Raw genomic sequence first — 23,995 nt, 5'->3', positions numbered from 1 at the left:
GGTGGCTCTTGTCATTAAGTAAAAGGAATATAAGACAGGAAGTATATAATAAATTTAATTGGAATAGAGAGTTTATGTAGTGCAATAAGAGGTAAAAATATTTTGTTGGTTACCTTGAAGCATTTTTAGTATTTCAGAACAGCATTGCAAATATTGCATTAAAAGATTTCTCAGACTGATTTTAAATTTCCTTTTTTTTTTTTTTTTTTTTTTGTTGTCTGGTGGAAATTAGCTTCAGAAGCATACTGTTCTGAATCCTCCTGTGAATTGAAAAGGAATTAAAATAAAACCCAGCAACTTGGTGCTTTTATTTCATACTTGCTATAAAAGAGTTCAAGGAGTCAGAAGACTTTGCAGGGAAAATAAAGATGTGTTATGAGAAACCTCAAAATAAACTTCTCTGACCTAATCATGCTATGAAAACTTAATTGTGATTATTTTTGTAAGCTAGCATCATCTTTACTACTAATTCTTGCCTCTACATTATCAGCTGTGTTTAAATGTGAATGCAACTAACCTCTCCAGTTAATCAGCTTTAGATGATTTGTTGGTTTTAAAGCTCTTCTAGCAACTAAACAATAACTAAACTATTTCAGACACTGAAAATAAATTGTTAAATGTTTTACTAGTTCTAGAATAGTGTTGTACACACATGTGGATTCTTGTAATGAAAAAAAGGATTTGGAGGCTGGGAAGATAAGCGAGTTTAGTATGTTTTTTGCCAGTAAAGTGTGAGAGTATCTTTTGGAAAAAGCATTATCTGTTCTCAATAAAGTTAGAGTAATTGCTGATAACATTAATTGTTGGGATGGTAAACATTCCCCCCTGTGAATACATAAAAAGAGTCACACAGCTTATAATGGCAGAGGCCATAATTAAGGCATTTTTTTGCCTTATAGCTACTTTGCCTTTAATTTAAAGACAGATTAACCTAGAGTAGTCAGAATCTCTAATTTGAAATGTCTGACTGATAGGCCAAAAATATGTTGGTTTTTTTTTTATAGGTCTATAAAGACAAAAGGTGTACTTCAGCATACACAGAGATGATGTGAAGCAGAGGGGAATTGGGAGGGCATTCCAGGACATCAGTTAAATAATAACAGGACATGACTTTTTCATGTGTAGTTTTGAGGTCACACAATTTCTGTTTAACATGAAAACTTAAGTCTTCATATGCGCAGGACAAAGTTGCCCAACACTGTATTTCTCCCTTTCTGTAAGTTTTTCTGTAATTCCTAAAGTCAACTTTTTTTTGTGAGTTAGTAGAGGAGGAATTTGAAATTGCTGAGGAAAAAACCCAATTCTCTTTCTGAACTCTAGCTACTAATCTTTTAATGGGAATTAAACACTGCTTCCTTTTTTAGTCAGAAGGCATAGTACAGAAAAAAAATATCACTATTTGCATATATGTGTATTATATGAAAACCTGATGTAGCCATGAAGTTACTGTTTTGGAGATGGACTACATGACTTCACTGATTATTAAATGGTAGAGTGGTGATTATCCTAATTCTGATGTTGTGACACAAATATTCATTGAAGTGCCCTACTCGCTGAAATAGACAGGAATTAGTTATGTAGATACTTTTAAAGTCTTCCTCATTAGTATTCTGCTCCTTGTGAAGAGTAGTTCAGTGTCAACAGTATGTAATTGGTGTAGAACTATTTTCTGGGTTTAAAACAGAATCCTATATTGTGACATTTTCACTTATATTTTCATCACATTAATTTTTGGCAAAACCTGTTTTTTCACTTGCCAAAAAAAGTATACTTTGCATACTCCGCATCAGTGGACAAAGGCAGCACTAATATTAAAAATGCATTTCCTGGTTTATTTCCGTAACCAAAAGAGTATTTGGTTATAATTTAAGATTGTTTTCCCAGTTACAAGTTTAAATTCTCAATTTATACATGTGTTCTTTCTTTAGCAGATACTAAAGCTGGAGATAATATTGTAGCAACTTTCTGGCAGACAGTTGTATGCTATTAAAAAATGAACATGCATAACCACCATCTCCAAATAGGGCAAGAAATTACACTCAAACTGTGCAATTTCTTGTCTGTTTGATGGAACTGCTAACTGAAGCAACTAGTTAAACGCATGAAACTTGAACTATATATATATGTCAACTAATATAATAAATGTCAACTATATAAAATATCAATTAGTGTTATTATGAAGGCACTTTTAGTTAAAAGCAAAGCAGCACTAAAAGTACATACTAGGCTAGGGACTTCTGTGAATGTTCATTCTGTACGTGCAAAGGAATCAAAAGTCATCTGAGTCAAGCCTGTGGAAAAGGAGAAAACAATAAACCTCACCCTGCCTTCTGCCATCCAAGGTGGGTAACAAAATAAAGTCTAACAGGATTGTTGCTCTAATCAGTTTCTTGAGTAACTACAGTTGCTTTAGGACATATAAAACCAATTATGACAGATATAGCTAGAGGACTGAAAAAATCCAAGAGGTGTGTATCTAAAAAATAATATATTGGCAAAGTAACAAGCAAACCCTTATGTTCATAGCTGCTTGTCAGCTTAGTGCAGTTTTTGGACACTGTTCATCGTAAGTTTAAGCAAATGTGACTGCAATATATATCTATGCAATTAAAATGCAGGATTCTATTTAAATATTTCAGTTTCTAGCTACTGAAGTGGTCCATTTTCAGCAGATTTTTATTCCATTCTTTGAACCTGGTCATTCATTGTCTGGCACTCTACTAGTACTGCCAATTCTTGCTCCTGTTGGAATGTTAAAAATACAGCCTCAGTGAAGTTTTTGATTAACACACAAAAGGATTATTTTTTTCCCAATCAGAAAACCCAAGAAAAGACTCTTAGAACTGTATTGTTATCTCACTTCCTTAGTAGCATCTAATTCCTCCTCCTCTTCCTCATCTTCATCTTCCTCCTCCTCTTCTTCTTCTTCGTCTTTTCTTAGCATACTGCTGGAAAGCTGTTAAAACAAAAATCCAAGCCAAGTCAGTCAAGTGTTTGCTCTCCTGAAAGAAAAACAATTCTCTGTTGGCATTTCCAGTCTAAGTACTCCTAGGTTTTTCATGTAAGTGTGTGTGAGGAGAAGTTGTTTATGACTTAACCTTTCAATTTCCAACATGCACAATGCCAACAGAAACATATATATGGCAGAGAACAGAAATACAGTAATCATTTTTAAAAGCTACAAAAGTCCCCATAGTCCTGAGAACTGTTATAGGATAGGGAAAACTATGCATTGATTAATTTGATGTTAAAAATCAAGAGGATGTAAGTCAGGTTTTTACTGGGTTGGCTGTAGAGACAGCAGACTGAGATGAGTATTAAGGCACAATCTTATCTTTAAGACATCAAACCCCTTTAGTTAAATGAAAAACTCAACACTGTGCTGTTCTAAGCTTTTTTTGAGAATAAATTACACAAACTTTACTAGAAGAGTCTTGATTCATATGTGAACTTTCCTTGCCCATCAGCACTTGCCCTTCAGAATTATACTGTACCCTTTTTTTGGTTCATCAAATGTTAAAAACAAGTGCCAGCTGCCAAGCTTTCATCTCCTCTGACAGATTCTGCCATCTATCCTTTTTTCTATTGAGGGCTCAATCTAATTCCTATTGAAGATAGATCCTTCACAGAAGATGCAACATTTACAATTTAAAGTAGAATATATGGATTTTTTTTCTTTCCCCATGAGAAAAGGAACATTAAACTCAAAGACAGTTATCCAAGTCATCTGGAATGCTTTTGAAAAATGATTTTGGGTTCAGCAGTTCTCTGAGGGCATCTGCAGCTCTAATTTTGGTTATATTTTCTGAGTTTCTTACATACAGTGATATAATAAAACTTCAGTATTGAAGACAAAACTTGCCTCTTTTTTTTTGGTAAAGAACCCCCTATTTTAAAAGTCCTTAAGTGCTGGTTATTAAATTTGACTTCTGAGATGTCATAATTCATACAGCTATGTATGTAACAAAAGTTTTTTGTGCGTGCATAAAGCAAACTGCAATCATTGAACTAATGAAAGCAGAAAAATCTTTAGTCTTGTTGGTGCTCACAAAGTACATAATTTAGCTTGAAGCAAATTCTTGCTTACAAATCTCTGAACATAAGAGAAAATGGAGTTAATCATTGGATGAAGCTGGGTTAACTTGAGTATAAATGCCTAAACCAGCAATCTTTCATTCTCTGAAAGAAGAAAAAGACAATGACACTGATTTGTAATTGGAGATTAAGGAGTGCTGCAGATTGAGCCTGCTAAGGTAGCTTCATTTCAATGGATAGACTAATTTTCCAAGTGTTTCCTAGTTAAGAGCATTTGAAATTCTTAAGCAGAACTTCAGTCATATTTCTGAATAAAAGTTCCCTCTTCCCCTTTTCTGAAACAAGCGGTGCTATTTTGGCTTTAGGGCTTTTTTTCTGCTTACTACTCAAGCACCTGTGACCAGGCTGTAACTAAATAAACAGCAGATAAAATGTGCGGTGGCGGTGAGGTGGTGGTGCCTCATCTAAGACCCAAACTAGATCAGAGTAAGGAGTGTGAGAAAGTAAATTAGGAAGTTTTAATCCATTTTGTTCTGCCATAAAGCCAGAACAATACCAGTACTCGAAAATGTAATTTTTGACTACTTAATGCTGAAAAAAAATAATTAAAAAAAATTTAATTTAATCTGATGATTTGTTGCTCATCATAAACAATTTATTTGAAAATGAATTATCTTAAGTTTGCACATAGGTGATGACTATCCTTGCTTTAGCTGTTGTGTGCTACTACAGAAAGCGTGGCAGTTCTCTCCTCGTGTCTTACCCAGCAGGCAGTGTTGGAACACCCAGATGCAGACAATTTCAGCCACGGTTAAAACCACACTTTGCTGTCTCAGAGGGCAGCTGCAAAACAGCCGGCTGTATTAAATGCATGTGGATAAAACTTGTGTAATTAAGTTGGATTTAAAATATCTAGAAAAGATCATTCTTTTTCTGCTCTAGTTCTAAAATACAGCATACCAACCTGAATGGGTAAAACAAAATGCTGAAGATAAATTGCCAAATAAAGTGCAAAATGAAGGGATTTACAAAGGATTGTTGTGAAAACTTAAATGGCCTTTTCAGAACTTGTGTAAAACTAAGTATCTGAAATAGTCATGTTTAAAAAAAGTCCTGAACCCCTGACGAGGTTTTCTCATCATAGGGCACAACCATCCTATGAAAAGAAAAAAAGCTTTCCTGGTGCACAAAAGTCATATTAATTGCATAAAAATGAACAAATGCTGCAAGTCTTATTATTGTACTGTCAGTGCAGCTGGGGACATTAATTCCTTCTCACAGCATCGCCCATTGCTCCTTTCCTTAAGGTTTTATAGGCCCGTCTGCTAAATGAAGTCTGGCAGATAGGATGGAGAAACTTAGCATCTCAGTTGCTTCAGCTAGTCCCAGTGTCAGCTGAAAACAGCTATCAAAGTTAAGGGAGGAAAGATTTGAGGGACGAAAGCATTAAGATGGACACACAACTACCAATGGTCTGCCTAAATTCCTGCTTTTGATAATTGAGCATATAGCACTCCTTCCAGAATATCATCCAGGAGTAAGGGACAGGACACGCTTAGATTATCATGTTGCTTGACAAAGCAACGTGACATCACATTAAGGCACCAAAACCTTAAAGGAGGTAGCTCTTTGTGAAAAAATGAAGGAGTACTTAAGATTCTTAATATGGAAATAATAAAGAAACGTAGGTACTCTACAGAACCAGAAATAAATTGAAGGATGGCATGTGCTAAATCCTCTGAAAGACAAGTATTGTGTTACCAGCACAGTTTATCCCTTCTGGTATGCAGTGACTTCCCACCCCCCACCTACACGTTGGTGTCTGTGTCACCCGTCCCCTGTAGTCTTATTCTGGGTGATTCTGTGAACTGCTCACCGTATTATTTATACTCCTTTAAACTGAAAATTCCAAAGTACTACGTTATGGTCAGTATATTATTACGTAGCATGAAACTAGACTTGTGAAAACTTGGAAGTGAAAGATCCACCAAAAAGGTAAAACTAAGTCACCTGAAGGTTTTCCTGAAGGCAGCATTTTTTGCTAGTGAGATGTTTGGTGGGTTCCAGAGATTAGAGCCCTCAGTGTAATTTAAGGTACTGATCCTGCTGCAACACACTATTTGCAGAAACAGGATGCCTCCCCTCTTCTTTCCTGCCTTACAGTACTGCATTAGGAGGGTGTTCCACCCTTTTCCTGCTGTGTGGTCCTCCTCTGCACATACACTGCATAGCCCAGTAAGGTGACATTATTTTGAAATGTACTGCAGTTTCCCTCTAGGAGAAGATGACTTCCTGCTCTTTGCAGATATTCCAGTGAGAAGTTATGAGAACAAGTTATAGCTCAATGAGAGGTCTAGGAGAAGAGTAAGGTAAACTTTCAAGTAGTCAAAAGGGAGATCCACTCCACCTGTGAGAGAAATCACAGTGTACATACTGTTTGGGTTTTCTTTGGTGATTCTGTTCGTTGTTTTTTTTTTAAAGAGAGTCCAAAACATGGTGATCTGTGGCACCTCAGAGTAATTACGGAAGCTTTTATACCCTTGATTCAGTTTTACAGCAGTGAGGAAGTTCTCAAGGAAAATGGCAATGGATTTTTGGTCTTCAAATAAAAGGAATGGGTAAACATTTTTTGAAGTAGCTTGAACATGGAATTTGGTTGTTTGTTAGAGATACAGGCAACTTATTCAAAGTCAAGGTTCATCTTTATACACTGAATCCAGATGGCATGACTCATACTTTAAACAACAGAATAATTCAACTGTAATAATCGATCTTTTCTGTGTTGAGAGCAGAGAAATGGTGTGTACAAAGTCAAGAAAACTTTCTAGTATTGCAGTATCGATGCACAATTCTATCCAATGAAAAGTGGGCTGAGTATAACTGAATGAGTATAACAGTATAACTGAGTGGGCCATCTTTAACTGAAACACTGGTAAGAATCAGCTTAGTTACAGGATTAAGGCTGTAATAAATAAAAAATAATTTAGCCATTTTGCAATATCTGCAAGTTTAATGCTGTAAACAAGTGTCAAAGATTTTTGTAAGGTAGCTACTTCAAAAGCAGTAGCACTTTCTCCATCTATTTCACTTATTTTTATGATCCTTTTCCTCACCTGCTCTGAATTTTCAGAGTATTATAGGAAAGATCTCTTGGTTATAGGTTTGCTCTACTGTTAGGAGGTACCTCCAGCCTGAGTTTGGATTTGGTAGAGAATCCACACTCTAGGATCTGGATACTGAGACTAAGAATATGCAAATGTTATTTAAAGAATGTAATTTCTGTTTCCAGTAAGCTCCTAGAGCTTTCCTCTGCAAGATGCCACAGTTTGCTGATGAACAAAATATTATCTCTGGAAATGGATTTTTCAAAAGTAAACACCGGAGCTCTAAAGCCTGATTTTGTTTTTTTTCCTCTAATAAAAATGGCATTTAGAAGCTGCATTATTTAAAGCTTAGTATGATCTGCATGCCTTTGGAAGTCTTTTTACCTTTGTAACTGTCGTGAACTGAGTGAAGATAGTGGATCCACGTACGTGCACGTTAGCCAAGGCTCTACTTAAAACATATTTTTAATACAGTGATCTAGCATTTAATTTTGCTTTCTTACCTGTATTGTCCTCAGTGAAGACTTTAAGGAGCCAGTTCTTTGCAGGGGAGACTTTGAATTTGCACGAACTATGTCTAAGCGAGACTGATAGTCTGGTGGATAAAGTGAGCTCCGAAAAACCTGTTCAAATGAAGAAAGCTGTGACTTGGGTGCCATCCTACAGCTTGCAAGCTAACAATCACCAAGGCTGAAGCTAACAAAAATGCAGCATTGGACAATTAAACCTGCTACAGAGGTATGTATCAGCTGTAGCTTGGATTGATCACTTAGCTGAAACAACATCCTTGCTCAACCTGAGACATACCCAACACACTTACATGATCAAAGTAAACATCCTTCAGATATCTGAGGGGATTCACAAGTGGGAAACTGCAGTGGTTTTCCACCAACACGTGTAGGTGAGTTTCAGGTGAACCTGGAAGTCTGAACCCCAGCAACGTCCTTCAGGCTCTCCTTTTCTTGGAGAGCTGAACTCTTGGCCCCCTCGCAAGCAAATCCTTGCTGCCAGTCACAGCTGCAGCAGAGAAAGTTTATCTGAAATGTTCAGGGGTTATGCAGCTCAAGAAAAGCTTGGGAAAACTCCTCCAATACCGGGGAGACTGTAAAATCCATTATATTTACAAGTTCTTTCCAATCGCCAAAAAGAGTAAATTATAAGACTACCAGCCTGATATTAAAAATAATAAAGATACTCATGCAAGACTTTATTATATTAATAAGTTAAGAAGGTTGTTAGAATTATGGTCAGTTAATATTTTTACGGAAAGTAAATATTGTCCAATTACCAGAAAATTAAAAAGAGATTAGAAATTTGGTTGTGAAAGATAAAGTATTGACTTAAAGGATATTTTTGAACTGGTGCCACATGACATTTTAATTGTGAAACTAGAATAGTACAAAATTGCCATGGCATAGTTTAAATGAAATAAAAACACCAAGTAATCTCAAACGTGACTCACTGAATAATCACAATTTGTATGTCTTGGCACTAACTGAATACTGCCATCCTTGGTCCTGAGTTATGTCATGGAAAAAATAAAGACTAATAAGACTTACAAAAACAAGACCAAAAATGATACAACTTTGTTGAGAAGCTGAACACGTAATACAACATACATTTCAATGACAGTAAACTGAAAGGCCCAACATCCAGAAAACCTGCAAGAATGAATTAAGGACAGAAAAACATGTCTTGGGACAGGGAGACTATAACTCAAAGAGAACAGAAAGAGTGACTTGAAAGGAAGCTGTAATCGCCACAAGGCACAAAAAGCAATTTGGTAGCAAATGTCTCTTAATTCTCTAACAGTCTAATAAAAAGCAATGACTGAAAGATGAAAACAAGCAAACAGACTAGAAAGAAAAGAGAGATTTTTAATGAAGTAATTATTCTTCAGAACATCTTATCAGAGCAGTGTAAGATTTTCTCTTACTGTGCATCTTTAGGGTGAGATCCACTGCAGAGGTGTTCTTTAAGAACTACGATTAGGTGAGCTTGGAGTGACAATTTAGGAAAAGTCTCTTACCTGCATTTTGTGGGAAGGATTAGGTTGCCACTGCAGTTCTCCATTTTTAAAATTTCTGAGTTCATAAACCTACATGCTCTTACAGGAGGAGTGCAAAAAAGGGCTGGGTAAACCTAAAAAGTTTGTTCTGGGAACCTGAAACATACGTTGCAATTTCTGCCTGGGACATGTACAGCCCCAAAGTGTGAAAAGTGTTTTTATGTAGTAAGTAAATTGAAAAGCAAATCTTAATCACTCTTACCTCTAGATCTTCATTTTCATCAATATTTTGGATATTTTGGTAGGCAGCAGTGTATATCTCTAAAGCTTTGCCATGGAATAACATTTCAATAGTTATAAATTCAGAAAATATGTTCTAAAAGCAAATGAAAACAAAGGTTTTCTTAATGCAGGAAAGTACATTTCCACGTCAAACACAAGAAACTACTGAATTCTGCACTTGGTATTTATATGATACAAATAACTGCACGATACCTAGTACTTTTAAGTAGTAGGGGTTGAATTTTAGAAATTAGGCATAAATGCTGGCTGAGCTGTCACTTGAGCAGTTGTCATTTCATACTAAATTCTAAGTAAACACTTGGAAAGCAAAGAGGAGGCTCACTAGGAATAAATAAAGCACCATGCTGAAAACTCATTTGATATTTCCTAATATGTATTTGCAAGATGTAGTCAGTGGATTTTTGCTTTATTGATGGCAGTCTTTTTCAACAGGTTGGGGATAAATTATCTGTAAATTCTATCCATATCTATAGTTTACAGATAATTATATATTTTTATATATCTTATATAATAAAATATTCCTTATATATACAAAAACACTTAATGATGACATCTTCAGAACTCACAATCTTTTTCATATTACTCTAACATCAAGTACTGGTTGGTTGGAGTTTTCAGCCATCTTTGATTCTTTCCTATTTAGTCTCCCTTCTCCCCGCCCTCCCCCCCAATAAAAAGGAGTATCTCACTTCAGGAATTTTATAACTAAATGTGAGATCACATAATGCAAGTGTTTTTCAGTCACTATAGTCTTTGGGACTTAAACCACAATGTTTGACATTGAGAAAGAGATGAAAGCTTTGCTCAGTTGCAGTCACTGAACATTTTGTGCTTTCTGCATCAGTAAACCTTTTAACTATGGTAACCTACACAAATTTTAGCATGGATAAATATTTTATTTACTTATCACTATTTCTGTTAATTTGGCTGATAGTAATCCACATATATTATTCCACTAACAAATGCAGCTGCCAGTGAAGCAGAATACAGCAACTATTGGAAGGTGCAGATGTTAAACAATCGGATACAGGAAAATTCTAATTCAGTAAACTGTACAAATAATGAACTGGTTTTTTAATTACAAAGTTCGTAACATTTGGATTATGAAATATTCATGAATACCACAAGATTTACGTTTATGTAGGCTTAAGTTAACACTAAATGTTGCTAATCTTGCCAATAAGTAACTATAGTAATTTTACTATGCAAGATGAAATACGATGCCATATATTGAAACATGAGCACACGTACTTTTATGTCCTTTATTTTCTGTTTCTCAAAATTATCAATGGTTTCCTCTAATTGCCGAGTTGTTCGAGTTGCATCCAGTGAAGCTCTCTGCAGTTCACTTTCAGCCTGGTAAAGTAACACATAAGTGAAATCAATACTCTACTTGATACAAAGATACTTGCTTTAAATGCCACGAAAACATTTTAAGTCTGGGTTTTCAAAATACTACACATCTGTATTTACTGTCTTTGTAAATTTCCTTGTGGCTTAATAAACAAAGATGCCTTCTCCACCATTGTCACTTTGATCTGAAACATGAAAAATGAAAGTCCCACTGCCCTAACCCATTTTCTGTAATAATCATCTGCTAATCCACTGAGCCAGCTCTGAGAACACAGCGTCTGGGTTCGGGGAATTAACCCAGCACAAGGGTTTATACTTCAGAAAAATTCAAGGTTTTTTTAAGCTGGTATGAAGGAGAGGGCAGGAGTGCACAGGCCAGAGTGGTGGATGGGTAGAAAAGATCACCCTTTATTTTCAAGCACAGATCAACCTGCTGGCTCTAGAACAAATTTTTCCAGTGTCATGTGCTGAACCTTGTCTTACTAAGTTTTTATGTAGTATCTAAAAAGACAATTGAGCAACAGCTGGAACTAATGCACTTGCCTCATAAGTATCTCAATCAGCAGACTAGAGTTAATAGCATTTTTAGATCCAAAAGCATTTCAGGTATTTTATATTTTTAGTATTTTTATATTATTAAAATATTTTATTAAAAACATTTTCAACAAGGCACTGGGAAGAGGACACACCAACCAATCCCTAATGCATAAATGCACAGTTTTTCTTACTTTGTTACTAAAAAAAAGCATTTTAGATATATATTTTAATTAGCTATAACTATGAAGTGTATAAAAATGCACACTGCCATTTAAATAAAGATATTGAAGCTATTTTGGTTATGTAAAGTCTGAGAACTGTATACTATTACAAAATAATGATGTAAAGATAGAAGAGCTTGCACTTGAAGACTGCAAAATTTGGGTCTAAACTTTTTTTATTTTCTGTACATTAGTGGTCAAACATCATTGACTAGTCAAGACAGTATTTACTTAAACTTGTCACTGAGTATCATTAGGAATCTATCCAGTCCTGGGATTTTGGAATAGTATATGGATCAAGTAATTTTATCCTACAGTCAAGACGTAGGATTCTTCCCATTTCTACCACACCACATCTTAAGAGAGGAACTTTTTTTTTTTTTTTTTTTTTTTTAATGGAAAAAACCCCCCAACGCCCCGTTTCAGGTATTTTATATTTTTAGTATTTTTATATTATTAAAATATTTTATTAAAAACATTTTCAACAAGGCACTGGGAAGAGGACACACCAACCAATCCCTAATGCATAAATGCACAGTTTTTCTTACTTTGTTACTAAAAAAAAGCATTTTAGATATATATTTTAATTAGCTATAACTATGAAGTGTATAAAAATGCACACTGCCATTTAAATAAAGATATTGAAGCTATTTTGGTTATGTAAAGTCTGAGAACTGTATACTATTACAAAATAATGATGTAAAGATAGAAGAGCTTGCACTTGAAGACTGCAAAATTTGGGTCTAAACTTTTTTTATTTTCTGTACATTAGTGGTCAAACATCATTGACTAGTCAAGACAGTATTTACTTAAACTTGTCACTGAGTATCATTAGGAATCTATCCAGTCCTGGGATTTTGGAATAGTATATGGATCAAGTAATTTTATCCTACAGTCAAGACGTAGGATTCTTCCCATTTCTACCACACCACATCTTAAGAGAGGAACTTTTTTTTTTTTTTTTTTTTTTTTAAATGGAAATAGCCGCCACAGGCCCAGTTCTCATGATCTAGTTTTTAGTGATATATGTATATGGAAATCTAAGGCATAAGGCATGCTCTGTCACTTCTTCTCTTTGATTAAAATCTGGTAACCTTGTGCTACAAGATTATCTATTTGAAACAATCTCCTTACAAAAATGGCTTAATTGTGTCACAGACACAATTCTGCCATTACTGGGCAAATAAAATTGGTAATGATCTTTAGTAGTACATAAGGTCACATGTTCATCTCCCTTTCTTGATTTTGCCCAAAACACAGGATGGAAAGAGAGTAAGGAAAGACATTTTGTGTATTCTCTATTATTACAATCAGTCACTCTCTGTAAATGAAGGCAGCTGTTATGCATAAGCAGCCATTACACATACAAATACAATATGCTAGTTCCATGATAACAAACGATATCTTCTCGATCCATCCTAAAGAGACTGGCCAGATTTTGTGTGCAGATACTTTGGGAAGGAAATTTTGTTTGTTTTAGAGTGAAATGTCTCAGCTTGCAGAACTTGCAGAGTTTGCACAAGAGCAGTCTGGTATTTTCTCTTCTGAAAAACTCACCTGCGACTGGAAATATTAGTAAAGGAAAAAATGGCAAAATAACAATAAATATTGATAAAAGAATCTATTTTCACTTCTACTTTTAATATATTGTGAAGTATTTAACCTCAGATATTTCAAAACCTCTGTATACTTGGAAAGTGCTATTATTATGCTGTCTGAAGCTTCCTGCTGTAAGACATCACTTACAGTTTGTTATAGTATTGCTAAAATTCAAATATCTAGGCCAAAATATTTCTGGACAGCTGTTTGTCTTGGACTAAGGGTTTGGTTATTTATTTATTTAGAAAAAAAATAAAAATCAGACAACCTAGGCAAACTATTTCAGAAAAAAATAAATAAAACCATTTTGGCATTTTTATATTTCAAAATAAAAAACAGTAAAGTTTTCTTTTCAAAGCTGCACTATTCCCACGTTTTATAAGATGGACTTGAAATCTGGAAGCGAGTCCAGATCCTTTGCTATCTGTGGCCAAAGTTGTTCTCTGCTAAAACAAGACAATTTCTCAAGACAGCCACTGTTGGAGCCTGACAGCTGTGCTAACAAACAGGGTGAAGCCTCTCTCAGACCTAAAAGCTGACCTGCATACATCCTCAAAAGCAAAGGACCATAGTCCTGCTCCCAATAATTCTTATGCATTTTGTGTTCATCACTTTAAAATGCAAATACTTACCATTTGGGGTCTTTGGACATAGGCAAGACCACTGTACTGAGATTTAATAACTCTTCAAGCAAAGTCTTAAGTACAGAAAACAGAGGTGTCATAAGAAGTTAAGCCACAGAAGGATATTTGGGAGCAGCTTAGCAAAGAGACAAGAAGAAACAAGCGAGGTGCCAGCCATATACCCATGAAATCAACTGGGAATTAGCACAAGATGGGAACAAAATGGGACCAGTCTCCCTTTGGGGAGAATAGCTTTCTGTTATCATTTAATTCTAATTCTTAATTCTAATGGAAGAGAACTCTGCATCACAGCTCAAGTTCCAACCCTATAGCTGACATCTGTGCGTCTTTATTACATGAAGAACTCTAATTAGTTATCACTTGATTTAACTGATTTGATTAATAATAAATGGGAATTCTTTGGCAGAGACCAAAATAAAATGTAATTCTCCTGAGTAGCATTTGACCATCACAGTAATTTTCGCTCTTTCTGCAGTCCCATGCACCAGTCACTAGAAAGATCCTAATTTCTGAAATAAAGTCAATGAATTCTTATAAAGAATTAGGACTGCTTCACTCCTGAGTCCAATGCTAAAGTGTAGGAAAAAATAAGCAGCACACCATCATGAACTTAAATGCTGTATCATAATACATAGGCAGAAAGGACTGAAGCAGAATTACCTTGATCACCTCCATTTTGGCATTTCCTACATTCTAACTGCTTCATAATTTGAAAGCTCAATGAGATTTTAATGGAAATTCTGTGGAGGCTTAATTTTTCCCTCTGTGATACAGAAGAGTAAACTGGGAAGGGTGACTGGTCTTTTAAAAGGAAAAGTAGCCTGGTTTAGTCTTCTGCTAACAGAATAACCACCTTTCCTTTCACACTTCATCTCACAGCTGGAGTACCCCATCTAGGTACAAGGAAGCACAACTACCAAAATGACAGGGAGAAAAAAAAAAATCAACAGAAGTGGAAAAGGAGTTGTCTGATTACACTTAGTTTCAAAAACCTCCAAATTCCTAGATGCAATCTATGCCCACCTCTCTGGCATAAACCTATCAAATACTTCATAGTTTCTTTTCAATCAAAAAAGGGACTGAGTAACAAAGCAGCTATTTAAAGTTAGAAAAGATTCAACATCAACATAGGAAGCAGTCCCACTAAGGATCATTCTTTAATTCCCAAGAAATTCTTATAGCCACTAGAAATCCAGGATACAATAATGTGTCGATCCGACGGATTCCGCTGCCGTGTCTTTTCCAGTTGAGATAATTGCTTGGCTTCTCGGTTCTTTGCTGTTAAAGTGGCTTTAAGATCATCCTGGAAATAAAATGTTTTAGACATGTTTGAAATTGATCTAGGATAACAGATTTATGATAATACAAAATGCACTTTTCTTCTAGGCAATGCATGTATGAAAACATGACGAGAACTTCTGCTTTGAACAAAAACCAGGTTTTACTGATCTTATCCCTTTAAATGATCCCCTGAAAGAGAAGTCAATGGGGACCAAGAGAGTTTAGCCCCTTGCACAACTCTCTGTAGCACACACGATAATTTAAAATACGAAGAAAAAAAGAAAAAGATATTTACATCTTTTCATGAAAAGCACAGTATACGGTCAAATGCTGAGATCCCCAAAGCAGTAAGAAAACATGCCCATTCCGGGCTTAGCAATGAAATAAAGGTGGCCCTTGAACTAAAAAGTGTCATCAAATAAATAGGTAAGAAAAAAACCAGTACAGGCAGCAGCCAGTACCAATCAGAGGTTATGGAGAACACAAAGCTGCTACACAGAGCTTAAGGTGCCATAGAAAGGGTGAAACCCTTTCATGGCTGAAAGGGTTAAACTGCATATTTATATATGCAGTTAGTACGGTGTTTAAATACATTTATTATTAAATACATTTCAAACAAAATACATCCTAGTAATGATGTAGCTGGAGAAGATGAAACTTATTGATACAGAAAAGGCAGAAACTGTCGATGGATATTTTTGCTCCCGATTTCCAAAGAAGTAGGACGTACTTCTAGGAAGATCTGTGACAATTTAAGACTAAGAACATACCACTCTCAAATTCTTGTTCATGCTATAAAACTGTGTTTTGCAAATAGGCTGGCATACATGGAATCTGTAATTGTCAATCAGATACTTATCACTCCATTGACCCTGATATGGGAAATGACATTAATTTTGATGGCTCTAATTTAAAGGAGCAGAACAAGCAAAAATACAGCCCAAACAAATCAGACTAACACAATCTGAGGCAGGAGTTGGGCATGCACTTCAAACCATCATTTCCTCTAAAAAAGGCCAGTTCCCATTTATCTGCCACGCCAGAACAGAGTGGATTAAAGCTACTGAAAACTGTAATCTCAGGAAGTTGTCTGTGCTCCTTGCCTCGATTTCCAAATTTTAACATGGTTGTAGGTCTCCTTCACCCAGAAAGACAGGCAACCAAAAATGTGTCTCTTCCAAAGCTCTGTGCTCCTGTGACCAGGTCACTTAGTCAATGACAAGCACAAGTGTTCCAAGGTTCAGAGTGCTGTGTCTTCAATAACCTTGTGAGGTAAGGATCAAAACATGCAGTTTCTTCCTTGTTTCTATCCCTCCTGTCTGTTTGTATATCCTTGTGTACATGACTCTCATATTGCTTCGTCTAGAGGGACACACAGCTGGTTTCTGATAATAAAACCTGCATTTTTAGCCTGTTAAAACTAACTTTGCTGCTGTTCTTTTAAAAGGGAATTTACACTGCCCTTAAGGCCATCTGAAAGATTGCTGGAAAGAGCTTGCTCCTTTATGTAAACCACGGCAGCTGAAAGAAAAGCAGTAATAGAAAAAACTTTTAAAACGCTTTACATTTTAAATTTTAAATTAAAGGTAGAGGAAGAGAAGAGAAAAACGTATTTATTTTTGCCATAGAACAAAAGAGTTTTGTATCTAATGGTCACAGCTGCATGTCTGGTGTTATTAATTAATGACTGGGCCCTGTTAACAGCACTGACTTTCTAGATCCATTTAGAACAGTCAATCAGATTTAACACTGTGGCTGAAAGGGTTCTGACTTCCATGCAAGGTATACTTGAGAATGCTAAGGAAGCCACTAGAGTTACTATTATAATTAATTGCAAAAGTTGGGGGAAATGCCATTATGATGAAAGAATTACAGTCTACATTTCTAGCTAACTGAAAAGAATGAAAAATGCGTTATACTAGGATCTAAATACCTTCCTCCAGAAAGAAAATAGAGCATCACAGAGCTCTTTAATCTCAGTGGAATACATAACAAGAACCAAAGATCAGGTAAAGTCTTTCATTTAAAACAAAACACCACAAACATCAACTAACCACTAACTGCTACAAACAGTCCTACATTCCCCTCCAGCATCTTCAGACCAAGATTTGATGTGTTTTTAGAAAACATGCTTTAATTACACCCAAGGAGAAATGGGATGGAATGCAATAGCCAGTGAGATAAAGGACAGATACAAAGAATATAAAATTATTCATAGTCCCTCTGGCTTTAAACTATGAATTCCAGTCACACACAAGAACTCTTGTCAGCCATCTAATTTCAAACCATAAGAAGTACAGCTACGGTCCATCCACCAGACAACGAGCTGGCAGATCCTCATCACTGTACTGTTACCTGCTTTAGTCACTGAAGTTATTAAAGCAAATCAGTCCTTTCTTCTGCAGGTGGATCAACTTGGTTTTATGATGTCCTGTTTTATATGAAGAAAAGGAACCAGGAACAGAGTTGCCAAAAAGCAGAAAAGTGAAGATTGATATACAGAACAATGAAACAGAAGGAAATCCTAAAATCTTACTGAAGTTGCATTACAGAATATTACAGTAGGTTCCACTAAAGCTCCCAAATCCTGCCCCAGAGAGCTACTCAGAATAGTAAACTAGAAACAATTTTATCGCATTAGCAGTTAAATGACTATTCTGATTAACTTGGGCCTCTTTAAAGCATTTAGGATCAAAGGACATGGATGTCTTACCTCACAGAAATAGTAACAGTTCTTTTTAGATACAGCACAAAAATAGTTTGCGTACACCCTGGAGCAGGTCCCGTAAGTAGCAGTGAGAAAGAACATCTCCTTCATAGAAAGTGCTATAATGACATATTCTGCCTACTTTTACTTAATCAGCTAATGTAGTTAGAGGTAAAGCAGTCTTCCAACTAGAACCCTGTGTTAGCTTTACATGACTGACAAAAATACTTTTTTCACTAAAAATGTTCTAGTGTCTACAGATGTTAACTATAGACCAGACAGTTGAAGATTTAACCAAGGTTTATGTTGATGGAGGAGATCATTTAATGGTCTCTATCTTTAGCGAAGACTCTCTAGTTCAAAGGTACATTGCTAAAATAGTTAATCCCATCTACAGTTTAAGAATGCTCTTGTACTCCTCATTGTAGCTAAGATAAACATTATGTAATGTTTTCTGGCATTAGGAATGGCAAAGACAACAGGAAATGCCATTCTCTGTTGCAAGTGATGATCTGGCTCCAGTTGCTTCTGTCCTCGGTGTTTACTGAGGACATTTATGTATCTCCAATGCTTCGGGAGCCCCAAGCACTCCTGCAGTGTTCTGTGTGTCTCCTCAGAAACCCAAGTGCCCCAGACACATGAGATTGTCTTCCACCCTCAACATATATATCCTGTAGAATACACTTGGTCAGCTCTAGGCCTCACAAACTGGGTTTCAGAGCAACTATTACAATACCAAATTCTAGGACGCAGGCTCCGTAGCCTATAACTCTGCTAAGCACTACCACATGTAGTACTACTCAAGTGCAGGATGCACTTTCTTCATGATTGTTTTCTCCAACAACCAGCTGAGTAGCTATGCAGTAAATTCTGAACACTGTACTCACTTCTTCACCATATTGAAAAGATAAAAGAACAAAAACGTCTGAAAAATGCCTGTTCGAGGGGCAATGCCACAAGGTACTCAACCAAATCCAGATTTGAGTTTACAGGAGGAAGGTAACCTCTATATAATATACAGGTAGTATGAAGAACTGTTTTCATCCTATAAACTAGTATCTGCTTTTTAAAATTTACTTGTTCAAGCTATCCCTCCTGGAGGAAAGAAATCTACAGATATTTTGTGGGAGTATTTCAAACCCCTATATACACTATTTCCAGAATACAGCAAAGAAAGAGACCTCAAATTATTTGTGTATCTTCAGGTCATCCTGATGACTTCACAGAACGGAGAAGGATTCAGGCCACTACCTATTTATCAGTTTCAAAAAGTGTCCTCTACATTATGAACTTCAATGTAGAATGCAATTCTAAGTTAGAGAAGCTGTTAAAGGCAGCATATAGATGATTAAGATTTCACCTTTTAGAACGCTGAACAACAACAGCAATAATGATAATAATAATTAAATAAAAACAGTTACATTATTTATAAAGAAAAAAGTCCTGAATTTGCACTACAGAAAGTTTCACACTATCCACAATGCTTTTTTTAAGTATTGTCTTGCTCTCCCAGAGCCTGAATATCCTTGTCTTCACATCAAAGCTTTTTCCTCCAACATACATACAGCTTCAATTCAGATGCGTTACTATATAATTTAGATTACTGCAGTAAGAAAAATTAGAACAATACCCTTCCTGCAAAGTAGTTTTCAACTGAGTGGCTAGAACACCAAAATGTACCTTGTGAGAAAAACAGATGTTAAACCTACCCTTTTAAGTTTCACTATGGTTCCATAACTTTTCAGAGGCTCAACAACTTTGGCTTCAAGCCTGTCAACCTACAAAAGAAATCACAAGGTCACTAAAATCATCTGCATCTATGGTGTGTGCAGAAACAGAAAACAATTAATTTACTAGTGACTCATCTTATTAGGAATTTAGTCCATATACGCTGAAAATATAGTGGGATGGAGGTTTTAAAAATATTGCAAAAACCAGAATCAATGAAATTAACCAGTAAATCATTTGTATTTTGAGGCGCTCAAGCTGATTTCTAGTGGAGTGCCTTTTTTTTTTTCCCACTGGCAATACATAAGGATAAATAAAAATTGGAGATTTCAACAACTGAGTACTAAATACATCAAATATTGCATATTGAATATCTGTAGCTTTCTATGTGAAGTTAAAGATCAATATATTTATTCTACACTTGTTGATAGATTATCATCTATCCATCTTTGCTATCAAACACTCTGTATGAAATGCAATGCTCCTGTTCTTAAAAGAATGGAAACAGCATAATAGGTACTAAAAATATTAAACATATCAATAACAGGTTGTGTACAATGCATGAATGCTCTCACAGATGAGTACATCTGAATTATTGTATCAGCTCTCCTAGTTAGAAAAACAGCTACATATGGTCAGACAGGCAATAGGATAAGACCTGCCTGCTTGTCAAAATTGTCAATACTGCCCGAGTGGCCCTGCCATAAGCTGCTGATGACTTTGGACCATCTGGCCCATCGCTGTTACGTCCAAATTAGGACAAGGTGCACACCTCTACTGGTAAGGGACAGACACTACACTCCTCTCTGAACTGTAAGTCACTAGTCAGCCAAAATCTATGCCAACTGAGCAAACATTTCTCCTTTACTAAAATCTACTAGAGCACTGTCAAACCATTTCACTTAAACTACCAATAGAATAGAATGGGATAGTAAGGCTTCAAATGAAACATATGATGTAGACCTATCAAATAACCTGTCCATCTCGCTTGTTTACCCTTATACACACCTCAGCATTTATATATCTAGCACTGCAGCTGAAGACCAGAAATTGGTAACTCTTATAAGCTATTTTTCTCTTGTCCACATTATCAGTCCATATGAAAACTGTTAACCTAGTGGCCAAAAGAAATAAGGCTGAGATTAACTATTTGGTTTTCACGTGCAAATAAGAGCTTGATTTAAAGACTTGAAACTTCTATTTTCCTTTGCTTATTCTGCCTTTTCTCCTTCAAAGGGCAATGGTGGTTTGGGAACAGGCATGGCAGGAGGACGTAGGCCAAATGCCAGTTTTTACAAACACTCTTAGAAATCAAAAGATGAAAACTCAAGTCATTACATAAGTACCTCGAAATTACAGATTCATAGTTTAAAGGTGAAAAGGACTGAGAGATAACGCAGTCTGACTTCACATGCATCTTTAGCTATAACATGAATTTACTCTATTAACAGAGGCCTAAATTGCTGTTACATCAATTGAAGCATAAGGACCTACATGTGGCTCAGCTGGAGCCAGATGCATAAAAGCTTATGGAAACAAATAAAAATCCCGCTATCCACACCCCTGCACTTCTTATTACTTCTTAAAAATTTGGCCCTAAACACATTGTTAAAGATCTATGAATATTTCTTGTTTTTCAAACCCTCTACTAAGTAGGGGGGTTAGGGGTTTCAAACCCTCTACTAAGTAGGGTGAAGTAGTAGACTAAATACCTTATAGATTAACTTCTTCTAAAAGGTTTTCTTTTTCTACTTTGTTAATATAGAAAGACTTGCAATGCTGCTTTTTTTTTTTTAAAAAAAACGTTCTATCTGAAAACATCAAGAATATCAACTACCTTCATCTCTGTTCAAATTGCAATGGTTCTTAGCTTCTCAAAATTATAAATGAGAATTTTCTATGCCCTACTGAAAGAACAGATACGTACTTCAAAAAGTACATGAGAACAAATTATTTTTTCTTAAATCTCAACATTTGGAATTCTGGATCATAAATTACAGTTTGACTGGCCCTGCACACAGATCTGTAAGTGGCATAAACACCTTTCTTTACATTCTCACTTATCTAGCAGAACTGTGACTATATTGTCACGCATATTCCAAATCAAGTTTGTAGTTTTCACGTTGAACTACAGACTTATGAAATCTGCAGTGGTCGCCAACAGCATCTCAGAGGGGCTGTCAGTGCCCAGGAAGGATTCCAGTTAGTATTCTCTTCCATACTACTTCTGATAACAGACTCAGCAAAAGGGAAATGACTGATTTTACCTCAGCTGCTGTGCTGCTAGACAACTCAAATCACAAAACTAAAAGAACACTTTATTCACCATAAATCATAATCCAAAGTCTAAGGCCAATAAAAGACTTGCGCTGTCTCCAGTTCTGTGAATACTCACATGGACAGTTTCACTGACTTCACAGGACTAATCACAGGTATTTTTCACTAAAGTTATTAGCAGAGTAAATAATGAATGCTTTGGCAGCTTATCCTGCTCTGCCACTGCTATATTTAAAAGTGGTTTCTCCCATGTTTCTCTCATGACTGATGAATATATCTTTTCCCTTTCGATCACAGATAAGTAACTGAAAAGTTCAGATGGCAAACACAACATGTACAGCTTTAATTTTGTACCTCTGCCTGGCGATAATCCTGAAGTCTGGAAAATTCATCTGCAAAGTTTTTCAGTCCAACTTTTAAGTTTGGTGTCTCTGTGGCTGCATATGCGTATATTTCATTTACTAGAAGATCTGCTTTGTCTCGTAGTCTGGCAGTTTTACGTACATATCCAGCAAATATTTGGCACAATTCACCAAAATGTTTTTCCACATTTGAAACAGCATCTTGTATTTGTCTAGTCTGATTGTCCCTAGATATCAAAGAAAAAAAAAGTGAAAAATAAGAAGGAGAAAAACACATACAGAAGAAAAACTATTATACTATTGGTAATTTATACATGATTTGGACATCTAATTTCAGTGCAAAGCAGAAATCTAGTCTTAAAACGGTAATATTGCAACAGTCTGATGTAATATGTGCTTATTTATGAATGAAAAGCAAAGAAACAAGAAAAGAAGCAGAATTTATAGTTAAAGATCCAATAGAAGAAAACCCAAATCACAAAAATCAGCTCAGAATTTCTCCTCCTGTGATTAAGCAAAAGCGCACTATTACTGTTGGTATTAATTACTAACATAGTGGTAACACTGGCAGGTCTCAAACAGACTGGGTCATACAGCTTCCTCCAAGAGTCTGCAATCTAAACAGACAAGTCAATGGCTGGAGAAATTAGGCAGCAGAGGGCCAATCTACAGAGGTATTAAATGTTCTTTAAATTGTGAACAGGTACCAACCAAACCGCTCCTGTTCAGCACTACAGTGGATAAACATCCCTGTAAATTAGAGAAGAAAAGTGAATGGACACAAGTATAGAGAGGAAAACCTAAAAACACAGAGGACATTCATCACAGCAACAAATTGTTTTCTTTTTAATTAGAATAATTTAAATTTTTATTTGAACCAAATGCCTGTTTCGCTATTAATGATCTCGATAGGTTATTCTGAATTTTTAATATATTTCACTTGAAATTTTGCTTTCCTATCCCTACATCATTTGATAGTCTTGCTTTAGTTATGCTTCAGCCATACTATTAAACCAGATCAGTGTCAGTGAATTAATGCCATTTGTTGTTGATTGGGACAACAATCAACTATGGGACAATTTAGCTAATAGTAAGTGCCAGATAGTGTGTCCTAAGAAGTTTCTATGGTCTGCATGAGGAGATTCATGTGAAGTGCTGGAATTCTCAGCAAGATAATTCACTCGCACCACTGTCTTGGTGAGGAATAGAAATGAAAACTCCCTTCATAGCCTTAAGCTACCCAATTCCAAATCTCTACCAGAATTTAAATACTGACTTAGTATCACAACACCTGAAAATTAGAAAAAGTGGAAGAAATTTAATACTTTAAGACTAAACAGCAATGCAGTCAATACAAATGAAGAACACCTTTCCTCAGAAACTCCTCAAGAAAAATATTTCAGGCCAAAGTTGTGCTACAGGCAAAACCCAGTTGTGTTGCTCCATGGCAAGCAGTCTAGAAGACTGTTCAAAAGAGACATTGTTCAAAGAAAGAAAAAATTCCAAGTATATTGTTCAATCCTCTAGGACATGCTTGGGCATACAACTATTTGAATAGGAAAGTTTTCATCCAGTGAGTGTGAAAGTATGAGTCTCATTAAGTATTAATAAAGTTCATCTGATAAAATCTTCAGTAAAAGGTACATCTCCGTTCCTGTTTTATTGGAAGATCTTCATGTCAGAAAGTGTTCCTCTCCCAGAGGGAGCCTTAAGCACATTTCCTCACCCACTCTAGAATTTTGGTCTCGCAGTACTCCCATGCAAACAATATTTAATTTTGGGGCATGAAACACCACATCTCCTTAGACAGCGGTGTGAAAAGTTCTCCCCCCCTCC

The 23,995-nt window shown here is 35.9% G+C and overlaps 1 protein-coding gene across 4 annotated transcripts in view; it reads right to left on the bottom strand.

Moving 5' to 3' along the window:
- Positions 1–191: 191 nt before the first annotated feature.
- FAM92A1 (family with sequence similarity 92 member A1) overlaps positions 192–23,995 on the bottom strand; it is a 24,547-nt gene continuing 743 nt past the window's right edge. The window contains exons 1-10 of one of the 4 annotated variants that reach the window (XM_014965504.1): positions 22,871–22,906; positions 22,712–22,776; positions 22,152–22,386; positions 19,502–19,570; positions 15,006–15,107; positions 13,119–13,124; positions 10,702–10,806; positions 9,410–9,523; positions 7,643–7,762; positions 192–2,956 (exon numbers count right to left, since the gene is read on the bottom strand). In XM_014965504.1, coding sequence (XP_014820990.1) covers positions 2,852–2,956; positions 7,643–7,762; positions 9,410–9,523; positions 10,702–10,806; positions 13,119–13,124; positions 15,006–15,107; positions 19,502–19,570; positions 22,152–22,386; positions 22,712–22,713 — 858 coding nt within the window. In that variant the 5' untranslated portion in view covers positions 22,714–22,776; positions 22,871–22,906 and the 3' untranslated portion in view covers positions 192–2,851. Of the gene's footprint in view, positions 2,957–7,642; positions 7,763–9,409; positions 9,524–10,701; positions 10,807–13,118; positions 13,125–15,005; positions 15,108–19,501; positions 19,571–22,151; positions 22,387–22,711; positions 22,777–22,870; positions 22,907–23,995 lie in introns of those variants that run through there. The other 3 variants (XM_014965502.1, XM_014965503.1, XM_014965501.1) reach the window with 3 other exon arrangements.

Source organism: Calidris pugnax, unplaced genomic scaffold, assembly GCF_001431845.1.
Source record: "Calidris pugnax isolate Ruff unplaced genomic scaffold, ASM143184v1 scaffold41, whole genome shotgun sequence".
Lineage (NCBI taxonomy): Eukaryota > Metazoa > Chordata > Aves > Charadriiformes > Scolopacidae > Calidris > Calidris pugnax.
Note: the sequence above shows the minus strand (reverse complement) of the source record. Positions and strands in the feature narration are given on the sequence as shown.